The sequence below is a fragment of the Bactrocera neohumeralis genome, unplaced genomic scaffold (assembly GCF_024586455.1).
Source record: "Bactrocera neohumeralis isolate Rockhampton unplaced genomic scaffold, APGP_CSIRO_Bneo_wtdbg2-racon-allhic-juicebox.fasta_v2 cluster09, whole genome shotgun sequence".
In the NCBI taxonomy this organism is placed as follows: domain Eukaryota; kingdom Metazoa; phylum Arthropoda; class Insecta; order Diptera; family Tephritidae; genus Bactrocera; species Bactrocera neohumeralis.
The window spans coordinates 2,906,990-2,929,909 of record NW_026089622.1 but is presented as its reverse complement, the minus strand read 5'-3'; the positions used below and the strand labels follow the sequence as shown (position 1 = coordinate 2,929,909).

Genomic DNA, 22,920 nt, shown 5'->3' with positions numbered 1-22,920 from the left:
CTTTTTTTTGCACATTTGGAAGCATCTCTTTTCCACATTTATATTCTTCAAATTGAGTCCCAGAAAATCTCTATGATAGAAGTGGCCTTACTTATTAAAGAACTCAAATTTAAAATAACCGAACGCCGTGATGAAATTTTTATACCTCTAGTTGTAAGGAATTTAATTTCCGCGTTGGATAAAACGGTAATGAAATATGCAGATGAATTTAATAGTAACTCGACAAAATCTTATAATAATTGCATTGATTATTTAAATCAGTGGGATCAAGCCTTTAAAGACGTAGAAGTGATGGAATGGGTACTTCTGTGTAAATTACCATCTTGGAATTCTGTGGAAAGAAATTTAATATACGTCATGGAAATCAGAAATAAAACTGATGTAAATGATGGTGAATTATTTGACGAGTTTTCTTTCGTTAAAAATTATTTAGCTTCCTATAAATTAAACGAATGGGAAAACAGTGAAAAAACTCTAGTAGATAAATGGGTTGAAATATTTATGCATTTTAAAAATAATTCTATACCTTTTAAAAATATTTTAAAAGTTGTTGAATTTGCGTTGTGTTTGCCAGGCTCAAATGCCCCAACCGAAAGAATCTTTTCAATCTTAAACAACGTGTGGACTGATGAAAAATCCCAGATAAAAGTGGAAACTATCAAAGCAATATTAATAACAAAATGCAACTATGATCTTACCTGCCTAGAATTTAAGGAGTATTTACAAAATAAAAATCATTTATTAAAAAAATTTTAGTTCAGAAAAATATCAATAATTAGATATACTTACATACATATGTACCTGTTGTGACCATAATAATAGCACCTTGATATTTAAACCATTTTCCCTACAGTTCTTTAATGTTCATAAATTTTGTATAAGGTTTAGTTAATTTTATAACTACAACCAAATAAATCCACATTTCAAACCTTATACAAAAGAGATACAAAATTAACACACGACTAAGTGGCTTGTGGTCGTGGTGTCACTTTGCGTGCGCACAAATGTAGATAGTAGTGCAGTATGCCTTTTCAGAGGCATCACGGAAGCCATGTAATTCGACTTTGTGTTCGGGGGAGTAGTTTACCCATCGTGGAATTTGTATCTGAGAAATATCATTCAGATTGGTTGTGAATTGGGACCATTTTTCTAAGCGAAGAGGTTTCACTTGTTCGTCCCAGTCGGTTCCATCTAGCCATAATTCTTGTATTAAGATTTTTGCTTGGATCATAATTGGCGAAAGCCATCCTGCGGGGTCGAAAAGTTTTGCCACCGAGGATAAAATCTGTGTTTTTGTTATGGCCGATAATGCGGATATGGTCGTGTATGAAAACTGGTCCGATATCGCATTCCATTGGATGCATAGTGTTTTTGTTGTACTTTCCTTTTCGAATATAAGGAAATTAGTGTCTAACAAATTTTCGTTTGGAATATTTTTGAGTATAATTGGGTGATTTGCCGTAATCCTTTTTAAAGGAAACCCTGCGGATTTGAGGGCTTTTAATACCTGTGATAAGGCCTCGTATGCTTGTGGAAGGGTGTGACTTCCAGACAGAATATCGTCTACATACGTATGAGTTTTCAACAGTTCAGTTGCCAGAGGAAATTCTGACTTGGTGTTGTCTGCCAATTCGTGGATAGTTCGAATGGCTAGATATGGTGCTCAGTTAACGCCAAAGGTAACTGTTTTTAATTTGAAGTCACGTAGAGAACTGGTGGGGGATCTTCGGATCATAATATGTTGAAAATCTTGGTCGTCTTTATGTACGACTATTTGCCGATAAATTTTTTCAACGTCCCCATTGAATACGTATTTGAATATACGCCAATTTAATATCAGAAGCATTAAATCTGGTTGAAGTGTGGGGACCCACACCCCCCCGAACTAGTGGTTTTCGAGGCATTAAAGACAACTCTTACTTTTGTGTTTTTTTTGTCTGGCTTCACTACTGCGTGATGTGGCAGGTAAAAGGAGTAGTATTTGCCGTTGACGATTTTCTCCCCTGGGATTACTTCCTCCATGTGATCTAAATGGATTCCATACTTAGAAACTGCTGTATTGCAGAGGTGCGAGAGTGACCTAAGGCGAGTGTGTCCATACCGACCATTTTCTGATCTAGTAGTAGTAATGGCTTTGTAAAAGTCTTCACAATACTGATCTTCAAGGGTTGTGACTGCTATGGGGGGAAGTTCTTCAAATTCCTAAAATGTTTTCAATTGTGAATTGAGGTACTCGTTTGAGACTTCCTCAGCTTGAGTCGTCATTGTTGTGACTGGTTCCGCAACTAAGTAGTCCACTTAGGAACCATCCGAAAATGGTATTTTGCGCCAGAAGTGTATTTGTGATATTCTCAATACCTTCGAGGATGATCTGTGGTATGAGATCGCTGCCCAATAGAAGATCTATTTAAACGGGGGTGTTGCAGTTTGGGTCTGCTAGCTTTAGGTATGATACGAGTAGCTTGGTAACATATTGGTTAATTACGGTAAAACAATAGCTTCTGCTTGTTTGCGCTTATCCGCTTTGGGTGAAAAGGGGGTAATGGGGCAGATTTTATTTGAGTTTTGAACAAATCTTCCGCCCATTCCCGTGATTTCAAAATTGGCCAGTTTAGTTGGCAACTGTAGCCTGTTTTGTGCCCTAGACGCTATAAAAGATCGTTGTGATCCTTGTTCTATTAAGGCTCTGAGTTTAAACAGTTCTCCTCGGTGTTCGATGGAGACAACTGCTGTGGGTAATAGTACCCTACTGTGGTTTTCGCTATATATCGTTTGGGTTTTTAATGCCTTTGAGCAGCATGGTGCTCCTTGGCAGTTTTCAGAATTTGTTGTTGCACCTAATCCTGTTGCTCTTTTTACGTTTGCGCTGTTTGGGGGTGAGCCATTAAATTTACTTTTGCAATCTTTAAGCGTATGCGCATGTGACAGACAGTCGGTACATAATTTTTTCGTTCTTACGAAATTGTTCTGATCGCTAACATTCATTTTTTTGAATTTTTCGCACGATTTTAGCTTGTGACCTCCTCTACAAAGTTCGCATGACGTTTGCTTATATTTTTCGGATATGAACGATTGATTTTTAAAAAAGCTTCTATTTAAATCAGGGGTGGGCATATTAGGCCTCAGTGTCATTTTGCCCATGCGGGCACGAGTGCACATTTTTAGGGCTAGATGAGGGGATCATCGCGTGCAAACATGAAGAGAGAAGTGAGAGTAACGTATTTTACCACTCCATATTTACAAATGAGAGCAACATATTTTACCACACCATGTTTACAAATGAGAGCGCGCGCATATATGGGAAGTTGAACTGTGGGTAATAACTTTAAAATTGCCTAACAATTTTAAGTTTCTTTGTAGTTACTATAAATTTATAAAATGTAAGACAAATAACAAAAAGTATAATAAATATTTTATTTTAGTAATCATTTTTTTAATGTCTTTTTAACAGCATTTAATTTAGTTTATTTCAAATTATAAATTCTATGTTTGGTTTAATCTCATTTGCTGTAGCTAAACGTATTATTGTACCAAAATGTGAATCAGATAACCTACTTCTTATTTTATGTTTGTTTAATTTCATTATTGAAAAAAATTATTCACAAGTGTAGGTACTTCCAAACATAGAAATAATTTTCGAAAGTTTCAAACCAGGTTATTTCTTTAAACTTCCTAATAAAAAGTAATTTTAATAATAACTTCAGCTTATGAACCACTGTTTCTTCAAACACATATGCCCAATTATGAGAGCGCAATGTGAATGATAAGCCAACACCACTTTTACCGCCCGTTTACCAATTTCCAACCACTTGGGGTTTTTCCCGTAGAAACGCGTCAGCAGATTGTTCTCTCACAAGGCAGGGTTGCCAATCTCGATATACTGTAGTAATTATAAAAAAAGTCTTCAATATGTTCGAAATTTTCTTAAACTAACTCAAAATAAGAGTCGAATGCTATTATTTAAAAATATATAAACTATTTTTAATAGTTTGATTTCAGTTTTGATATTTTATATTACGAAAAACTATAATTGAAAAGTTAGATGTGTATAAAACTACATATGCGTATTGAGTAATGTCAACATTATTCTAAGGGAGAAGCTTAATTCTATGTTTCTGCCATTAGCGTTTGTATCCTATTTGTGTGCTTAGCCATTCTCAATCCATAATGCCATACCGCGCAAATATATTTTTATTTGATGATTTTTTATATTTTTGAAAACATGTGTTCCCTTTCCATAGCTCGTATTATTATTTTAATACATTTCCAGAGGCTACTCAGATTTTTAAAATTTAACAGAACAATTATGGAAAAAAACCTCAATTCTTTGAATATTTTGATAAAACAACCAAACTGAAAATATCACATATAATATATCTATATGAGCACTTTCATTAAATGGAAATGCAATATGTTTAAACAAAATATATACTATTATGGCCACAAGTATCTTTTCTTGTTTATATATGCAGATATATAAAACTGTCTTGCATATGTACGTACAAAAGCCCACAACTTGAGAAAAGTTTTCCCAATTGTAGCTAAAGTGAATTTTTACAACTGGCATCACCAACATTAACTGTTCTATCACATGTACAGTGGTGTGAACAAAATAGAAACAACCAAAAGGTGTTGTTGAGTTTTAAAATGTGATGTTTGCTTATTAAATAAAATTATTTTTAGATACAAGTATAACTTATATAATATTTCCCTAACAGTGATTAGAATTTTCTACAATGCAAAGGTAAATAAAAACCAATACTAATGCGAAACTATAAAACCTGCAAATTATGTTTACCTCTTTTTGTTCACACAACTGTACAATTCCGATATGAAGTAAACTTCCGCTCTTTAATTTGTGTACAATGTCAGTATTGTCGCAACCAGGAATAAGGGGATGTTAAATTTATTCCAGTGTGAGAGCGCCTCAAAATTAGCGTTTTTTATAACATTTTCCATTATGGCGAGATTGAACAAAATAACAATTTTTGGGCATTTATCAACCCAATACCCAACATTTTCTACGAATAAAAATTACTAAATAGTGGTTATTTATTATATGGAGAAATTATTTAAATCTTTTTAAAGAATATTATAACAATTGACTTTTGTACTTTCAATACCCAATAAAAGGATTTAAGCTTGTTAGCTCTCAATCATTAAATGTTTTTAATAATTTTCCATTGAAAATAAAACTATGATGCTTCTAATTAAAAAATGTTTCATCAAATATCTTTAAATTTTACACATTTATTTAATTTTCATTGTTTTTCATTTTTTATAAGTGGTCTTGAACGATGCAACAAATCCCTCCGTTTACACATTTTTTTGGTAAGATTTCAATCTGGCCATCGCTCGTTTCCAATTGATAAACGTCAAAACCTACTGAACTCGATTAGCTGTCAAAGTTCAGTAGGTTTTGACGTTTAGCAATTGCTCTCTCACTTCCAGTTAGAGAGGAGTTAAACATCTATGTATTTATATCTGGTCGCAACCATTCTGCGATGAACATTGATTTACGGAGGAATGTAATTGAATTTTTTTCGCAACTTCTTATGCCCATTCCTCCGTAAACTGATATTCCCCTCATCTAGCCCTCATGCGCACTTTGCTAACTTTGCGGGCTAAAAATGTGCCCATCCCTGTACTTAAATTATTATGGCTACTTGCTTGGGGTCTATTGAAGCTTCTATTAAGGTCGCTTTGAACGTTTTTTGTTCTGACTAGTTTTTTATCTACCCTTTCTGCAATTTCATATTGGGTAGTTAGGAATTCTTTCATTTTCTGCCACGTTGGGCACTTTTTTCGCGATGAGAGCGATTGCTCCCACAATAGTAACGATTTTTCTGGTAATGCAGCTCTGTTGGAATATTCTGTGTCGATGAAACCGACAAACAATTTGAAACAGTGGATTGAAGCTTTATGAATTCTTCACTGGTTCCTTTCTGAATTTTTGGTAAGTTCAATAGTATCGTCACTTGCTTGTCGACCAATATTCTCTCGTTTTCATAACGTGCTTTTAGAGCTTCCCAAGCGAAATTGAAATTTTCGTCATTGAGAGCGAACTGTTTGACTATTATGCCTGCTTGACCTTTGGTTTTGTATCTGAGGTGATACAATTTCTGCGCTTGTAATAATTTAGGATGGTTTATGTACACGGCTGTAAACATGTCCCGGAAGGACGGCCACTGTTCATAACCACCAAGAAATATATCTGTGTCGAATACTGGCACTTTAAGGTGAATGCCTGAACTTGCCTCTTGGGATTGGCTTTGTGGTAGCTCTACTCTGGGTTGTGGAGTAGGTGCAATTGATTTGATTAGTTTAGTTGATCAGAGATCATGGCTTTTGTCTCTTCGAATTGGTCTAAGCAATTTTCGTATTTTGAGCAGGCCGAGGATTTCAAATTTTCCGGTAGATCAGAGTCGTCAGATTCTACGATTGCGTCATATTCCGCTTGGAGACGTGTCCAGAAGTTGTCTAAATTGTCTTTTTTTATTTCTAATACCGATTCAGAATTGTCTTGAATCGGTGAAGATGAAAATCGAGTGCAGTATCGTATCAAACAGTCACTATCAGGAATGAATTTTGTATAAGAAATATCTTTACCCCTCTTTAGTTTTGTAGCACCTTGCTTTGGGCGTGTAGCTTCTGCCTGTGTACATGGACTTATCAATCTGCAATCATTTTTGGAACTTTTAGCAACTGAGTTGTTTTAGATTCCTTTGAGTCTGAGCTGATTTTAAAATATGTAAAGAATAAATCAAAACGTCTTAGTGAAAACTAGACTTGTAGATGTTTAGACAAAGTTTCGTATATGAAATGTTGAAAGAAGACTCTTTTGTATGTAAGAGTTTCAAAAAAATCAATAAAACCAATAGCTTTTTGATGGACCGAGATTTCAAAAAATATTTTCGTATATATATGTTTTTATATGATTAGACGAGAACTCTTTTAAGTAAAAAAGAGTTTGGAACGAAATGTTTAGACGTGAACTCTTTTAAGTAAATAAGAGTTTTCCAAATCAAATCAAATATTACACGTATATAGAATATCGCTTAAATTTGATTTAATTATTTATTGTTGACCGGAAATATTTTATATGTTTTATTTTTCTATGTATATTTATTTTATATGTATATATTTTATGTCCAAATGTCCTATAGGATATACCTATAGGTGGTTATTTTATTTATTAGGTGCTAATGAGCGCTCGTTTTAGAGATCACTGCACTTTGTGCATATGCGTGTATGTACATATGTATTACGCTTTGGTTTTTAACACAATCCTGCTTGTTTTTGTTAGCCAAAAACCAGGGGGTATCGCGAAATATACATATGCCAATGTGGACTTTGAAGCAGTGAGCGTATCTACATATGTGACAATCAGAGATCTGCATGCGGTGGCCGCAATTATTGTACACTTAGTCAATACTTCTTGCTTCTGCGACTGAACACTGCATTGACTGCTACGTGTGATGCTAAAGAGAAAGAAGTGGATGAAAGAACACCAGCGCAAAGCGAAGAGTGCGCATAACATATTGACTTCGGCAAAGAAGTGTTTCAAGTGTTACGCACGAAACAAGCAGACACTTTGTTTGACTTGTTGCCGAAGGCATAAGACACTGCGTTAAGCTTATTGCCGAAGGCATGACACTTTATTTGACTAAAAACAACATGCTTTTGGCGCTAACAGAGGAACGCAATTGAACGATGGTTGCTATGCTACTGAGAAGCGAAGCCGACTAGCGCCAAATGCAGTCGATAGTTTATTATTTTTACATTCCTATTATAAAAATTTCAACAAATAATTGTGATATGTCAACACTCCGTTGAAAATTATAAACGCACCACATATTGAATAATAAATAAAACGAAAAGACTGCAAATTGTATTTTTTTCTAGTTAATAGATAAATACTTATGTAATTATGTAGCATAGCAACCACCGTTCAATTGCGTTCCTTTGTTAGCGGCAAAAGCATGTTGTTGGTAGTCAAATAAAGTGTCATGCCTTCGGCAATAAGCTAAACGCAGTGTCTTATGCATGGTATAAAAAGAGCCATTCACAGTCCTTAACCTCCCCCTCAAGTGTACGTTCACAATAAAACATCATGGCCACCTCTGGTGAATAAGGGTGGCGAGAGGTCAAAACGGGTTGCAGAAAGCGAAAATGCTATAATATAAAATTGTAAATTTATAGTACTATATTTGTACATGTATAAATACTATTTTCAATTTTTGTTATAGAATGAAGTTTAATACTGTCATCAAAATATTTAATTATATCTTCTTGATATAAATAAATATGCTATATATTTTTAAGCGTTGTAGTTAATTTATTCATGGACAAATTGAAAATTATTTTTGATAATGAGTGTACCAAAAGAGATAACTATTGTTAAAAAATTTGGTATTACATATCATAATAATTCGTCTGAACAGTAAAACACAATTTTTTACTGTAAGATAAATCAAGAGATAATTATAATAGCCATGTTTTCTGAATTTTAAGTATGAATTTTTGTAATCACAAACTACATACATACACGTTTTATATGTCAGAATTTAGCTATATGCCGGCGATCAGGAATCCTACTCGTTCCCAAATGGAGTGTTTGATTATCCTAACAGATTTACCACATTATTTTTTAGTTCTAAGCTAAGTTTTTAAATAAAAAGGATTCTTAAAGAAATTATTTTTTGAATTTGCAATATCTATATAGTTGTAAAAAGTAGTTTAAATTAGCTTACGCAACACTATTTTGCCATGCTCAGTAGCAATACTGGCATAGTATTCAAAAAAATAAATGATTTTTCGAAATATATTTCGTTTGAAATTATTCAAATCGATACTAACTTGTTTGGCCCAATTAAAAGTACAACTCAAATTCCTTAATTTTTAATAGCGCTTCATTATCAGCCAAATTACATTTATTTGTTTTTTTAAGTTTAAATATCAACTTCCACACCATTCATAATCGACCATAATTCACTAGATGTAAAGGCGCGTAGATGCAAATGTTTCTTTTTCAAATCGCTGCTTGGTCACCAACGCTGTCAACTTTCATTTTATGAGTGTTGTTTATTATTTGCGTAGTTCTTCCCGATGTTCTATCGGTTTTGGTGGAGCTGGTTCCCCCACTCTCCCAATTCGGCATCATAATATTGCGCAGCACGATATGGTCACAATTCCCATGGTACTTGCTCTTCCATGGAGGTCAATTGTACACCAAAATTCTTCAACCACGGTATGTCGGAGCGAACGGAATCGGTAATACATTCGCGATCGATACGTTCCGTATGTAGCTCACCAGTAGATTGTCCAGGACAGATAAGCTCAGCGAACTTGGCTTTCAATAAGAAGGTAGGATCGCAACGCATGTCTTAACGACGGTATCCCCACCATTTTTCATTTTTGCGCATAACACGATGAAACCAGTCAATTAATTCGCTCAACTGGTAACGCTTTGGTCTGGAAGGTGGGTGTTTAGCATATTAGAAAGTATGTAAATTCAATTTTGCTCAAAACCTACCCAACAGCTTGATAAACCTGACCAGCAGTATTGGGATCCTAAGCGCAATTGACAATAGCTTGTACAACATCCGAATGTGCTCACCGCAGTATTTGCTCTTCAAAAAGTTACCTCCACCCTCAAACAAAAAGCTCATTGGTTTGGGACTAGCGTTTAAAGCAGAAAAATAATCAAACGTTCTACACCAGCTTCTTTGCTGATTCTATAAAAAAAAAATAAAAATTACATGGTAAATCTTTTGAAATAAAGTTTAATTTTAGCTTACCTAGCAATGCGACGTGCACCTTCCCCAAGCACGTCATTGAATTTAAAATTTTGTCTCGAATTCCCGACCAACTAAGTTCATAAATACATTTGAGTCCTTCACAGTATCGCGTATCGCTTTTACATCTCTTAAATCATAAAATTGGAACAGCACCTGACCCATTACGCAGCATTATTAGCGAGGCCATGTTTAGTTATTTCGTACTTTTATTGGAATAAAATCCCAACCCGATCTGTTATTTATCGTCTCAAGGGAAATTTGCACACTTCTTCCAGATTCAAATAACTAAATAAACCATCGTAAAGCATTTAACCATGAAATAAACTCAAACAAATTGCCTTGCAAAAACCTTCGTTACGATGGCAAAAATGTAAATAAGGCTGTGAATGAGTATAATCTGGACCCCACTATTCGGCATGGTTGCTTATTTGTTCGTAACATTTTTCTGTGGTGAACATTTATTAACTTACCACAATTAAAAAGAGGCATAAATAAAATAACTTAATTTTTCATGTATTAGCTCATATTGTTCTCATCTTTAAGAATATATATTAAAATAAAACGATTTTCTTTTGAAAATATATTAAACTTTTATATATAACCAATATTTTTGGGACAACTTTTCCATAAATTTTAAGAAAATAACACAATGCAACCATTTTCTGGTTAAAAGTCGGCCATCTTGGTTAAAAGTCGGCCATCTTGGAATTCAATAGAAACTCAACCCCGGACTACACTTGACGTTTCTACAGTGGCACCTCTCAGCTGTGCCTTTGTTTACATAACATCAGCTGATAGTGACCTTACTCCTCCTCTACCGTGGTCTTATGTCTTCGTCAACAAGTCAAACAAAGTGTCTGCTTGTCTCGTGCGTAACACTTGAAACACTTCTTTGCCGAAGTCAATATGTAAGTACATATATGCGAGCTTAACTCTTCAATTCCCATGTCCAAGTTGGCAAAAAAAAATATTATCTCTTTATATAAAACAGTTTGGGTACATTTGGATACAACAAAAAAAAATATAAAAAATATGTAACCTACCCCTATTTTTTTTATGGGGGTGTCACCTACAGGTGACACTGGGCATTGGGCAATGAAAACTCCAAAAGACAGGCGTTTTTTCTTTCGGTAGGAATAAGGCTTCAGTTTTATTATGATAGGTAATCTTTATTTATGTACTTATTACAAAAAAATTAACACTTATTTATTATGAAAGTTGTACCAGCATTTTACATGCAAACCAATATTACACTTGTCACACATTTTTCTAGTGCGTTGGTGACAAAATCCGCATCTTCGTTAAGAACAGTCGATTTGCGAGTGATCATCCGCACTTCCTGCCAGGAATAAAGGGTTGTTAAACTTATTCCAGTGTGAGAGCGCCTCAAAATTAGCGTTTTTTATAACATTTTCCATTATGGCCAGATTGAACAAAATTACAATTTTTGGGCATTTAAATTCAAACACCCAACATTTAGTATGAATAAAAATTACTATATAGCGGTTATTTATTATATGGAGAAACTATTAAAATCTTTTTAAAGAATATTATAACAACTGGCTTTTGTCCTTTCAATGCCCAATAATTGGATTTAAGCTTGTTAGCTCTCAATCATTAAACGTTTTTAATCATTTTTCATTGAAAATAAAACTATGATGCTTCAAATTACAAAACGTTTCATCAAATATCTTTAAATTTTACAAATTTATTTAATTTTCATTTTTATAAGTGGTCTTGAACGATGCAACTAATCCCTCCGCTTAAATATTTTTTTGGTTTCAATCTGGCCATCGCTCGTTTCCAATTGCTAAACGTCAAAACCTCCTGAACTCGATCAACTGTCAAAGTTTAGGTGGATTGAAATTGCTCTCTCACTTCCAGTGAGAGAGGAGTTAAACATCTCTTTATCTCTGCTTCCTGCACTCCTCACCTCGAAAGGCACTCTCATCTGCACAGGAACACCACAAACGGAATTGCGGGTGGGAGATTTGCCATATTTTTGCAAATGGTAGATAGTTGCCCCATTTCGACGGTAAAAGCAGTAGGTCCAGTTGTTATATGAATTTCTTTTGATTAGCCATGCATTTTGGCAACTTGCATCTAAGCCAAAAGCAAAGAGCGGGAACCACCACTTTTTGCCGCGAAGAGCTACTCTCATGGAGTGAACGTTTTCGTCAAAACGGTCTACTCCACCCATGTACTTATTGTACATATTGATAATGGCTGGGCAATCAACTTGAATTTTAGCCCGCTTTTTGTCCACAAATCCAATTCGATCCACTTTTGTGATGGGATCTAATCCATGGCAGTTGGATGCAATGGTGACGATACTATTATCATGCCATTTAGCTGCAATAACCTCCTCCGAAACTTTATGACATAGCTTACCTCTTGGCTCTTTTTTCATATCCTTTGAGTTTGGCAAATTGCAGTTCTCCAGTCGATTTTCCCAAACGATTTTCTCGCAAATACTTTAGCAACGGTAATCCAGTAAAAAAAATTATCAAAATATAAGTTGTAAGGTCCTAACTCAATTGGTAATCTTGAATAGAGCTCTAAAATAACAGCAGCTCCTAGGCCTAACTCAAACTGCATTTTCAGGCCAGGGCCGGACGCGCCCTGATAAAGCTCACAATTGACCAAATATCCATGTCGTGTAGCTGCTGACCAGAGCTTGTAACCAAATCTTATTGGTTTTCCGTGTATATGTTGCTTGGTACCGTGCCTTCCAAAGTATGGTACTATAGTTTCGTCTATGGAAATGTGTGAAGAACCAGCTTTTTCGAAATTGGCAGTAAAGTTTACATTTAGTTTCGTGAAATATTGTCGAACTTTAGCGAATTTGTCGTTGGGTGGCAAGGATGTACTATCTGAAAGATGAATGTACTGCTGAATTTCAAAAAATCTATTCCGCCTTATACTAGATGCCACTAGTTCATTGTGCGTGTCACTTTTTACTTCCCAGAACATTCGCATGTACTTTGGCGTCAAATATCCCGTAAGTAGCAATATAGCAATGTAAACTCTAATTTCTTCACTAGTCGCATTTAGAGTGTGATTTCTCTGCAAAGCATACAAATTGCTCATATCAGTTATGAACTTTACTATGTCGTCGCTATAGAGCAATTCAAAACATTCGACGGCAGACATCTCCTTCTGAGAGTTCAAGAAAACTTCTTCATCACAGTCTCCTTTACCGCAAGTAATAAAAGAAGTATTGCTGACATTGCTGTACCATTTCTTTATAGTATTTTCCTTTTTCCTTTTTTTCGGTGCTTCTTCCCCTTCTTCTTCCAGATTATCTAAACAATTGTCTCCAGAGATGGAAGGTCTCTTTTGTATTTCTACTTGAGATCGAAGCATGCGACTAGAAATATGAAGAATATTAGCTTCATTTTCATCCCCACTGTCTTCGTCCGTTACCGCACCATCATCAGGAGGAAATAAAATAATATCGCCTGGGTTGTCCCCGGCCTCCAACTCCTCGGAAATTTCATATAACGTCAACCTGTTATACGTAAACAAGCTTTAAAGCAACATCACCGCATTGCAACAAGCCCTATTATAAACAATACTCTTCTTATTATTTACTTATGAATTCAAACAACAGTAAAGTTATTATATTGCCCAGTGTCACCTGCAGGAGCCACGGCATATTTCCAAAGTTATAGCAATGATGCGACAAGTTATTTTTATTGTAAAATATATTTGTATTACAGCTTATATATTTGGTTATTATATGTAATAACAAAATAATCAATACTTACGGTCTGGGCATTTTTATTTCACTTTATATCGCAAGAAATCACACAAACTCAGACTGTTCAAGTATCGCGCTAAACAAATGAACGAATTTGACAAATGCCGTTTGACTAGTGTTGCCAGAAAAAAATAATAATTAGTGTTATTAATAGGCTTTGCTACAATAGTGGCAGAATTTAAAAATTAAATTTCGGTGTGGTAGAAAAAAAATATCAAACTTGTGTCACCTACAGGTGACACTGGGAATTGAAGAGTTAAATTGATCGTCACATGCGGTGGTGGTGTGCGCTTGCACTGCATGCTTTGCGCTGGCGTTCAGTCATCCACTTCTTTTAATGTAAGTAGGCTTAAAGTCAGAGAAACAGCAGCGCATGCCGATCTCTGCTATGTACCTGTGTAGCAGGTTCACCCAAACTCTAACATGGAGTCCAATCGCATTCTAACAGCATACATATAGTATGTATATCGAATTGTTGCATGATATTTGTAGGAGCGAAGATTTTTTAATAAGGCTATTAACTGCATCTTTAAGCCTTTTCTTATTGAATTATTCGGTTTTTCCGTAAAGATTCTAATTTTATAAAATTTAATAAAATATCAGAAACTTACGGACGCTCCTCGAATTTTTCTTCAAATGGCGATTCAATGGCGGCAATTTCTATCAGATTCAATATGTGCGTCGCATTCTTACACATTCAAAAATTGTGTATGATGTAAGTTGCTACTTTTACAACAGAATTTTCCATTGTAAAACAAAAAGTTAGATATGGTTATATGTATAGTAGTACAAGCGGTGAAACTCTACAAGTGTAGTTGCGAATTGGTTATCCCCGCCTTGTAGGGCATTATGTTACAAATGGGTTGAATCGGACTGCATTCGTGCCTAATTCCCATATACATACATATGTATCATATTTTTGATTTCTGAAGTTATAAGAATAAAAATTTTCTCCACTAATTTTTATTCAATTTGAAACTATTAATAATTCCGTTTTTTTTTTTTTGAAAAATGTACATAATGCTTCTTATTTACTAATATACATTCCAAAGTGAACTGTATAAAATTATGATTTGGACAAATTGTCTAACTTGTTCTCTCACGTACTGACTGCGCTGAAATTTTTTTAAACGTATAGCGCGAGAAGAAGCGGCATGTGGGATCAAAGAACCTGCGATCAAATGCGAACGCTCAGTGCGCTGTTGTTTTAGATTAAAAATTTATTGCAGAAGTAGTTTTTAACGTTGTTGTACATTTCTCTATAACAAAAAGTGAATAAGAATACTTCAAAAGTGAAAGAAAAATTGTTATTTATAGTTATTTTTATAACGGAATACTTTTCTTCTCGAAATTTTGAAAATTCATAACACCAAAATTTTTCATATTGAGTCGTAATAAAAAAATACGTGTCCAATATCTTGCCTCAAGGAACTCAAATAAAAAATTTTACACGAAAAATGGAATAACCCATATATAGTTTAACTATATTTCTAAATGTATTGTCATCAACTGATGGGTGCACAAAATTTTTACCACAATACAAAACTTTGCGAGATTATAAAAACGTTGATAGGAAACAGTTCAATATAATAAGGATTTTGCATGCAAAGATTTCTCTGACTAAAATTAAATACAATTCCAACGTTTCATTACGTTATGTAACCAGTAATTTATATTATTAATGCTGTTTAGGCGAAATATTTTTGATGCGGCCACTGGAGGAAATCGCAGCTATCACTCACGTTGGAGATCCTGTTTTACTCACCGTGATTGCTGAAGAAGTTAAAGTTGGACGTGATGAGCCCCCAGCTATGGCTTCAACAGTACAATTGGCTTTGTTTTTACCAGAACGGACTAATTCTGCACCTTGTTTCGAGAATGATCAGTTAGTATATATATATATATATATATATATCTTCGTACAGTACAGCATTTAGTCTAAACATAGAATTTAAACACATATTGGTAACAAACATGCAACTTATCGTTTTAAAGTTTTTCGCCAAGTATATTAATAGTATAAAATGGAGAGTTTTACCAGCAGTAATATGAGGAGGTTATTTCTGTCAGTTAAGTTAGGCTTTGATGTAAATATTGTAGACTTTAAATAACTCATAGTAAAATAATACCTCTTAAAGAGTGTGCAATATATACATATGTTAACTTATTACTATAAATTGGGGTAATCGGCACACTATTTAACAGAAATGTTGATTTCATATAGGTACATTCCTACATATGTACAGTACCATAACATGCACATATTTATGTAGAGGTAATGGGTTGTCAAAAAAGTCTTGCGGTATTTTTATTGAATTTTTTTTTATTGAAATTGAAATGAATTTTTGATAACTCATGCCCAGCTCTTGACCGATGCTACGGCTGCTACTATGTCGGTCTCTTTCGACCAATTCAGCGATTTTATCGCAATTTTCGACGACAGGCCTTCCGGAGCGTGGCGCATCTTCGACCACCTCTACACCAGAACGAAAACGTTGAAACCATCGTTGTGCGGTGGAAATGGAACTGTATCGGGTCCATAAACTGCACAAATTTTATTGGCGGCTTGAGATGCATTTTTGCCTTTATCGTAGTAGTACTGTAAAATATGCCGTATTTTCTCTTTATTTTACTCAATGTTTGCGACGCTATAACTCACGAACGACTTAAAAGAACGACAATCAGTCAAACACGTGTTAGCGTTAGTTGACCCGTTCAGCGCCAACTAGCGAAAATACCGCAAGACTTTTTTGACAACTTATTATGTTCGCGGTAAGAAACAACTAAAAGAAATTAAACCGGCGTTGGTAATTTTCGCAAATTCACTTGTTAGTAAGTACATAATTTGTATAATTGCGCCGCATATATGTTCATATGTATGTATATATGTTCGCAGTGAGAAGAGGCCGCGAAAAGAAAATTTAATGATATTTATACCCTGAACTGGGTATATTAAGTTTGTCACGACGTTTGTAACACCCAGAAGGAATCGTCGGAGACCCTATAAAGTATATATATAAATGATCAGTATGTTGAGCTGAGTCGATTTAGCCATGTCCGTCTGTCTGTCCGTCTGTCCGTCTGTCTGTCTGTATATATACGAACTAGTCCCTCAGTTTTTAAGATATCGTTTTGAAATTTTGCAAACGTCATTTTCTCTTCAAGAAGCTGCTCATTTGTCGAAACGGCCAATATCGTACCACTATAACGTATAGCTGCCATACAAACTGAACGATCGGAATCAAATGCTTGTATGGAAAACTTTCACATTTGACAAGATATATTCACGAAATTTGGAATATATTTTTTTCCAAGGCAACAATGTAATCTCCGAAGAAATTGTTCAGATCGGTTAACTATAGCATATAGCTGCCATACAAACTGAACGATCGGAATCAAGTTCTTGTATGGACAACTTTCACATTTGGCAAGATTTATTAACGAAATTTGGTATATGTTATTTTCTACGACAACAATGTAATCTCCGAAGAAATTGTTCAGATCGGTTAACTATAGCATATAGCTGCCATACAAACTGAACGATCGGAAACAAGTTGTTGTATGGACAACTTTCACATTTGACAAGATATATTAACGAAATTTAGTATATATTATTTGATCAAACTGAACACATAGTTACTAACAGAAATGCACCTGTGAAGGGTATTTAGCTTCGGTGCAACCGAAGTTAACGTTTTTTCTTGTCTGATTTTAGAATATGTATATACATATTTTGAAATATGTATATATATATGAATATGATTTGAGTAGTAAATGAGTCAGTTATGCTCTATGTATGTTTTAGAAATATATGTACATATGTATGTAAGGTATCAAATGTACATAATTCGCACATTTGCATTTGTTTTTTTTTTTGCTTCTAATTGCCGTAGCTTATTTTAAGCAATCCTGCTTATATTTGATTGAGTATAAGGGGTCTTGCTGGAAATTTTACAAGTAAATACTTGCATTTTTATATATATTTTTTCGGGATAGATTTGTGTTATAACACAACAACGGTAAGCATTTACCGGCAATCACTAATCCGTTATATACAGTACCAAACTGCTTTGTTAGCGGTTTTTCGGTTTTTACCGGAAAATACACCGAATACCGAAAACAGTTTGGTAACGGTTTTCACTTATTTTTCGATCCAAATTTTGGTCTGAACCGTAAATTTAAGTTTTAGATTTTAAACCATACATACATATGTATACGAATGTAATACTTGTATATAAAAATTGAAAGGAACGATACAACTCACTTTGGTTTCCGCCAGGGGCTTTTGGGGATAATATGAGTGTATGTGTATGTGCCTGTGCTTGTGCCTGCGCTTATGCCTGTGCGTCTTTCTCCAATCCTTGTGCTGGTGGTTGTTGTTGTGATTTCCTTGTGGCTTTTTTTCCGTTTGTGAGTTATTTTTCAAGGTACATACTTCACAGCACTGACTATGCCTTTATTGAATATTTTATGTGCTTCTATTTTCACAGCACAATTTTTTCACCTCACTTATGCACACTTAAGCGTTTTTTTATACTCTCGCAACAAAGTTGCTAAGGAGAGTATTATAGTTTTGCTCACATAACGGTTGTTTGTAAGTCCTAAAACTAAAAGAGTTAGATATAGGGTAATATATACCAAAGTGATCAGGGTGACGAGTAGAGTTGAAATCCGGATGTCTGTCTGTCCATCCGTCCGTCTGTCCGTGCAAGCTGTAACTTGAGTAAAAATTGAGATATCATGATGAAACTTGGTACACGTATTTCTTGGCTCCATGAGAAGGTTAGGTTCGAAGATGAGAAAAATCGGCCTACTGTCAAGCCCACAAAATGGCGAAAACCGAAAACCTATAAAGTGTCATAACTAAGCCATAAATAAAGATATTAAAATGAAATTTGGCACAAAGGATCGCATTAGAGAGGGGCATGTTTGGACGTAATTTTTTTGGAAAAGTGGGTATGGCCCCGCTCCCTCGGAAACTATAGCTATGCCAACCAAACTCTACAGAGTCGTTTCCTTCAGGCATTTCCATATACAGTTGAAAAATGGAAGAAATCGGATAATAACCACGCCCACCTCCCATACAAAGGTTATGTTTAAAATCACTAAAAGTGCGTTAACCGACTAACAAAAAACGTCAGAAACACTAAATTTTACGGAAGAAATGGCAGAAGGAAGCTGCACTCAGGCTTTTTTAAAAATTGAAAATGGGCGTGGCGTCGCCCACTTATGGCCAAAAACCATATCTCAGGAACTACTCTATACTCTACTTTCAATGAAATTGGGTATGTAATATTTTCTTAACACCCTGATGACATGTACGAAATATGGGTGAAATCGGTTCACAACCACGCCTTCTTCCAATATAACGCTATTTTGAATTCCATCTGATGCCTTCTCTGTATAATAGTATATACATACATTAGGAACCAATAATGATAGCGGAATAAAACTTTACACAAATACGGTATTTGAAAAATATGTAAATGACTGATAATGAAATCTCGATTATCACTTTATCATGCGAGAGTACAAAATGTTCGGTGACACCCGAACTTAGCCATTCCTTACTTGTTTCTTTTTCTTTCACAGTTCTCTTTTTTATTCCAAATTTTTTGTCACTGCAGGTGCTTTTTTTTTGGTTTTTCCAAAGTTTTGTCACTACCGGAAGCTCATTTACCCAATGCCAAATTGACAATTTTCAACCAATCAAAAATTCCCAAAATTCGAACATTTCAACAAGCTATTTTACCACATTAAACACACTTTACTCACATTTTTCGCTTCAAATTAATTATATTAAACTATAAACTTTTAAATAAATCCACATTTTACACTTTTAACAGTTTTTTTTTACAGAAAAAATATTTATTTTAAAAATTACATTTTGCACTCGTAGTGAACATCATGTGTGTGCTAAAAATTACGACGAAATGGAGCGCTGCCATGTGATAATAAGGAAATTCGCTGAAATTCCTTCTTTCCCAAAAATTCCTCTATCCATTCATATGGATATGTTCTTTATTTAATTTAATAAACAAATAAGTAATATTATATAGTAATATTATGTAATAATATTTTATAATCATATTATATATGTTTATTGTCACCTAATATACAAAACAACGTATTATCAAAAATAAATGGAAAGCGCTAACAGATATAATAACCAAAATTTAACCATTTTATAACGAAAACTCAAATTTTGTTTCAATATCAGTGCAAGATAACCAAAAAATATAACCACCTCGCTCGACCAGGGTTATTTTTTGAAAGCGCGGCCAAAGGCCGCCAACGTAGAAAGGAGTACTACGCGAAAGTACTTCAGTCACATAAATCACATATTACACATATACATATGTAGAAAGTATTTTTTTATAGTTAATATAGAAAAAAGAATCACGCGAAAAAACAAACAAAGAAAAATTGTTAAAAAGCCTACATATTTGCTGTTTAAGATGTGGCAAGGCTCGTTTTCCTCATAATTGTAAGCAATCTAACCTTTTCAACGATGAGTGTGCTAAGTGATTTTTAAATTAATAAATTTAGGTAAAATATAGCAAAATAAAAGTGAAGTGTGAACTTATTTCAATGTTTAGAGTGTATATTTAAATATTCAGAGTGAAAAACGTGAAAAAATTTAGTGAAACATAGAGAAATACCATGTGTTATTAGTGCAAATTTTTGAACTTTTTTATAATATTTTAAAAAATAAAAGTTATTTTTATATTATTTTTAGATATTTCTTCTCTGGAGAAGCTCCCCTATCCGCACATACCCCATTTATACGGAAATTCGGTTTTTTTACCCCTCCGCCAAAGTAATCGGAATCGTGCCCCATTGTATAGCAAATGTATTCAACTATACCCAGTTTTAATTTGAAGTCGATCGGTCAATTTCTCGTTGAGTTATGATGTCAGCAATTTTGAAAAATGTCGTTTCGAGAAAAACGCGTTTAAAGTTTCACTTATACATATGTATATGTTTGCACCTCTGAGCGGTCGCTGTTTAGAACGCTGCCATTCAAAAACTATTCAAGATACGACCTTGCCGATTTCACAGGCTATTTTTGAATATACTATATAATCGAAAAAGCAAAAAAAAAAAACTTTTTTGAAAGTGTCGCATTGGTATAGCCCCTTAAAGTTGTTAATATACTTTGATAAAAAATAAGTAAAATAAAAAAGTGAAAACTGAATATAATTAAGCTTAATTTAAGGTTAATTTCATTTGCCTAGCTAATAACCAGGTGAATAATTTTCGAAGTTCTAAAGTTGCTAGTGGGCAACCTTGGGCCATTGTGGTAATAAATATATTTGTACTTAGATATGAGACCGGTAGAGAAAGGATTGACAAATGAAGAAATTGAAACGATCGTAAACTTTGAATGTGATGTTCCAACTGATGAAGAAAGTGAAAATGAGATGGAAGACACCCCCATAGTGTTAGAGAACAATTTGGATGGGGTAATAGAAAAAGGAGAAAGCATAGAGATTGGCCTTTTTGAAAATATGAACAAAGTCTCCACTTAAGTGGAGAAAAGGCCAGAGAGTGTTTGGGAATAACACAAAGCCTGGAGAAGCGACAAATTGATGACGCCGATAGAGAATTATTGCAACTTTTTTGATAGCCGAGTAATTGATTTGCTGACAATGCAAACTGAATTGTATGGCCTGCAAGAACACGGCATTGAGCTAAAATGTAATAGAGAGGATATCAAACGTTACATTGGTATTTTGTTCTACTGGGGCGTTCTAAAATTCCCACAACTCAAAATGACATGGTCAAAAGACTTAAAGCTTATAGCTATAACAGTTTCAATGCCACCAATGATGAACAAATCATTTCGTTCAAAGGTATACCTTCCGTAATGTTATAAAAAATTTACACTTTAGCCTAATTCATTTTTACAGGACGATCGACATATAAACAATACAACCCAGCTATGCCTCAAAAATGGGGTCTGAAAATGTTTAAGCGTTCTGGAAACTCTGGGTTAGTTTACGACTTTACGTTGTATGTTGGCGAAGGCACCTGTCCTGATTATGAATTGGGAATATCTTCGGATGTTGTGTGATATTTGGCAAAAGGGGTTCCCAAGCACAAGAATTGTAAGCTTTTTTTGATAATTGTTTCACGTCAGTAAGCCTTCTTATTTCGTTGAATTTGGTCGACATGCTCATGGAACTCTACAAGGTTAACCACCGTTCAAAAAAGTGGTATATAAGGATCTTTTATTGGTGCCTTGGAACATCGGTTACAAATGCCTGGCTTTGTATAGCAAATATTTATATTTGACCAACCCAACGAAAAAATATATGCCACTTATTAAATTCCAAACAGAAGTTGCAATGGAGCTTTTACAGAGTACTACCACTACTACATTCGAAAAGAAGAGAGGACGACTATCGAATGTTGACAGGGCTAGCTATATAGTATCCCTAGATACTATGTCCCCAACAAGTAGTCTGTCTTTCCTTTAGTCAAAAAAGTACAGGTTCCAGCCGAATCCATCAAACTCGCAGAGTTATGATAAAATGGAACATTGGGTTGTATTTAGGAAAAAAGACTTTGAGGGAATGTGTAAAACAAGAACACCAATATCCAAATGCCTTCAATGCAAAGTCCATCTTTGCTATAATAACAATAGAAACTGCTTTTTGTCATACCACACCTAATTTTCAAAATAATATAGAAATAATTGGAAGCTTTCCAAAGAAAGTTTTTGTTTATTTTATATACCACCTTGGCCCAAAGTTGCCCAAAAGCGACTTCCGGTAGCGCCCAAACCAATGGGCGTGGCGATACAAAATTTTTACCAAATACTTTTTAAATTAATACAAAACCACTAATATTAAAAAAAAATTCATTTCACTCGGAAAAAGCCTAGGTTCATTGATTGGATTAATGTATTTATCTGAAAAGGAACTACAGCTAATCTTCGGGAGCTCCTCTTAACAAAGACATATTGAGGTGACCACTATATCTCTGAACTGAATTCTCGGAAATAAAAAAAACATACAGATTTCGTTAAAGTAATGTTAAATCTAGTAATTAACTAGAGGAATAAGCAAATAACATGTTTTGATGAAATGGTGGTTTCTAAAAAAATCGATTTTTGATTACAATTTCGGACTCAAATTGTTCAAAAAAAATACTTATTGATAAAAAAATATATATAAATTACTAAAAAATATATTTAAGAAGCTCGTGTTAAAATTTGAAACTAATCGGCTTAGCTGTTTCCGAGTAATGTTGGTCACCGACTTTGAAAACACCGTTTTGAGAAAATTTGCTTTTAAAGTTTGAAAATCACTACCGAGCACTTTGAATTGCCTTTTCAAATTCGCGTGTAAC

General features: G+C 34.4%; 1 protein-coding gene and 1 pseudogene across 7 annotated transcripts in view; one reads left to right on the top strand and one right to left on the bottom strand.

The window, feature by feature from the left end:
* The window catches only part of LOC126763884 (cadherin-86C), a 182,583-nt gene extending 162,911 nt beyond the window's left edge, over positions 1-19,672 (top strand). For 5 of the 7 annotated variants that reach the window (XM_050481636.1, XM_050481635.1, XM_050481637.1 and 2 more), the window contains one exon: positions 19,463-19,672. In XM_050481636.1, coding sequence (XP_050337593.1) covers positions 19,463-19,592 — 130 coding nt within the window. In that variant the 3' untranslated portion in view covers positions 19,593-19,672. Of the gene's footprint in view, positions 1-15,255; positions 15,425-19,462 lie in introns of those variants that run through there. The other 2 variants (XM_050481639.1, XM_050481641.1) reach the window with 2 other exon arrangements.
* LOC126763929 (NADH dehydrogenase [ubiquinone] 1 alpha subcomplex subunit 9, mitochondrial-like) lies at positions 8,895-10,447 on the bottom strand (annotated as a pseudogene).
* Positions 19,673-22,920: the final 3,248 nt, after the last annotated feature.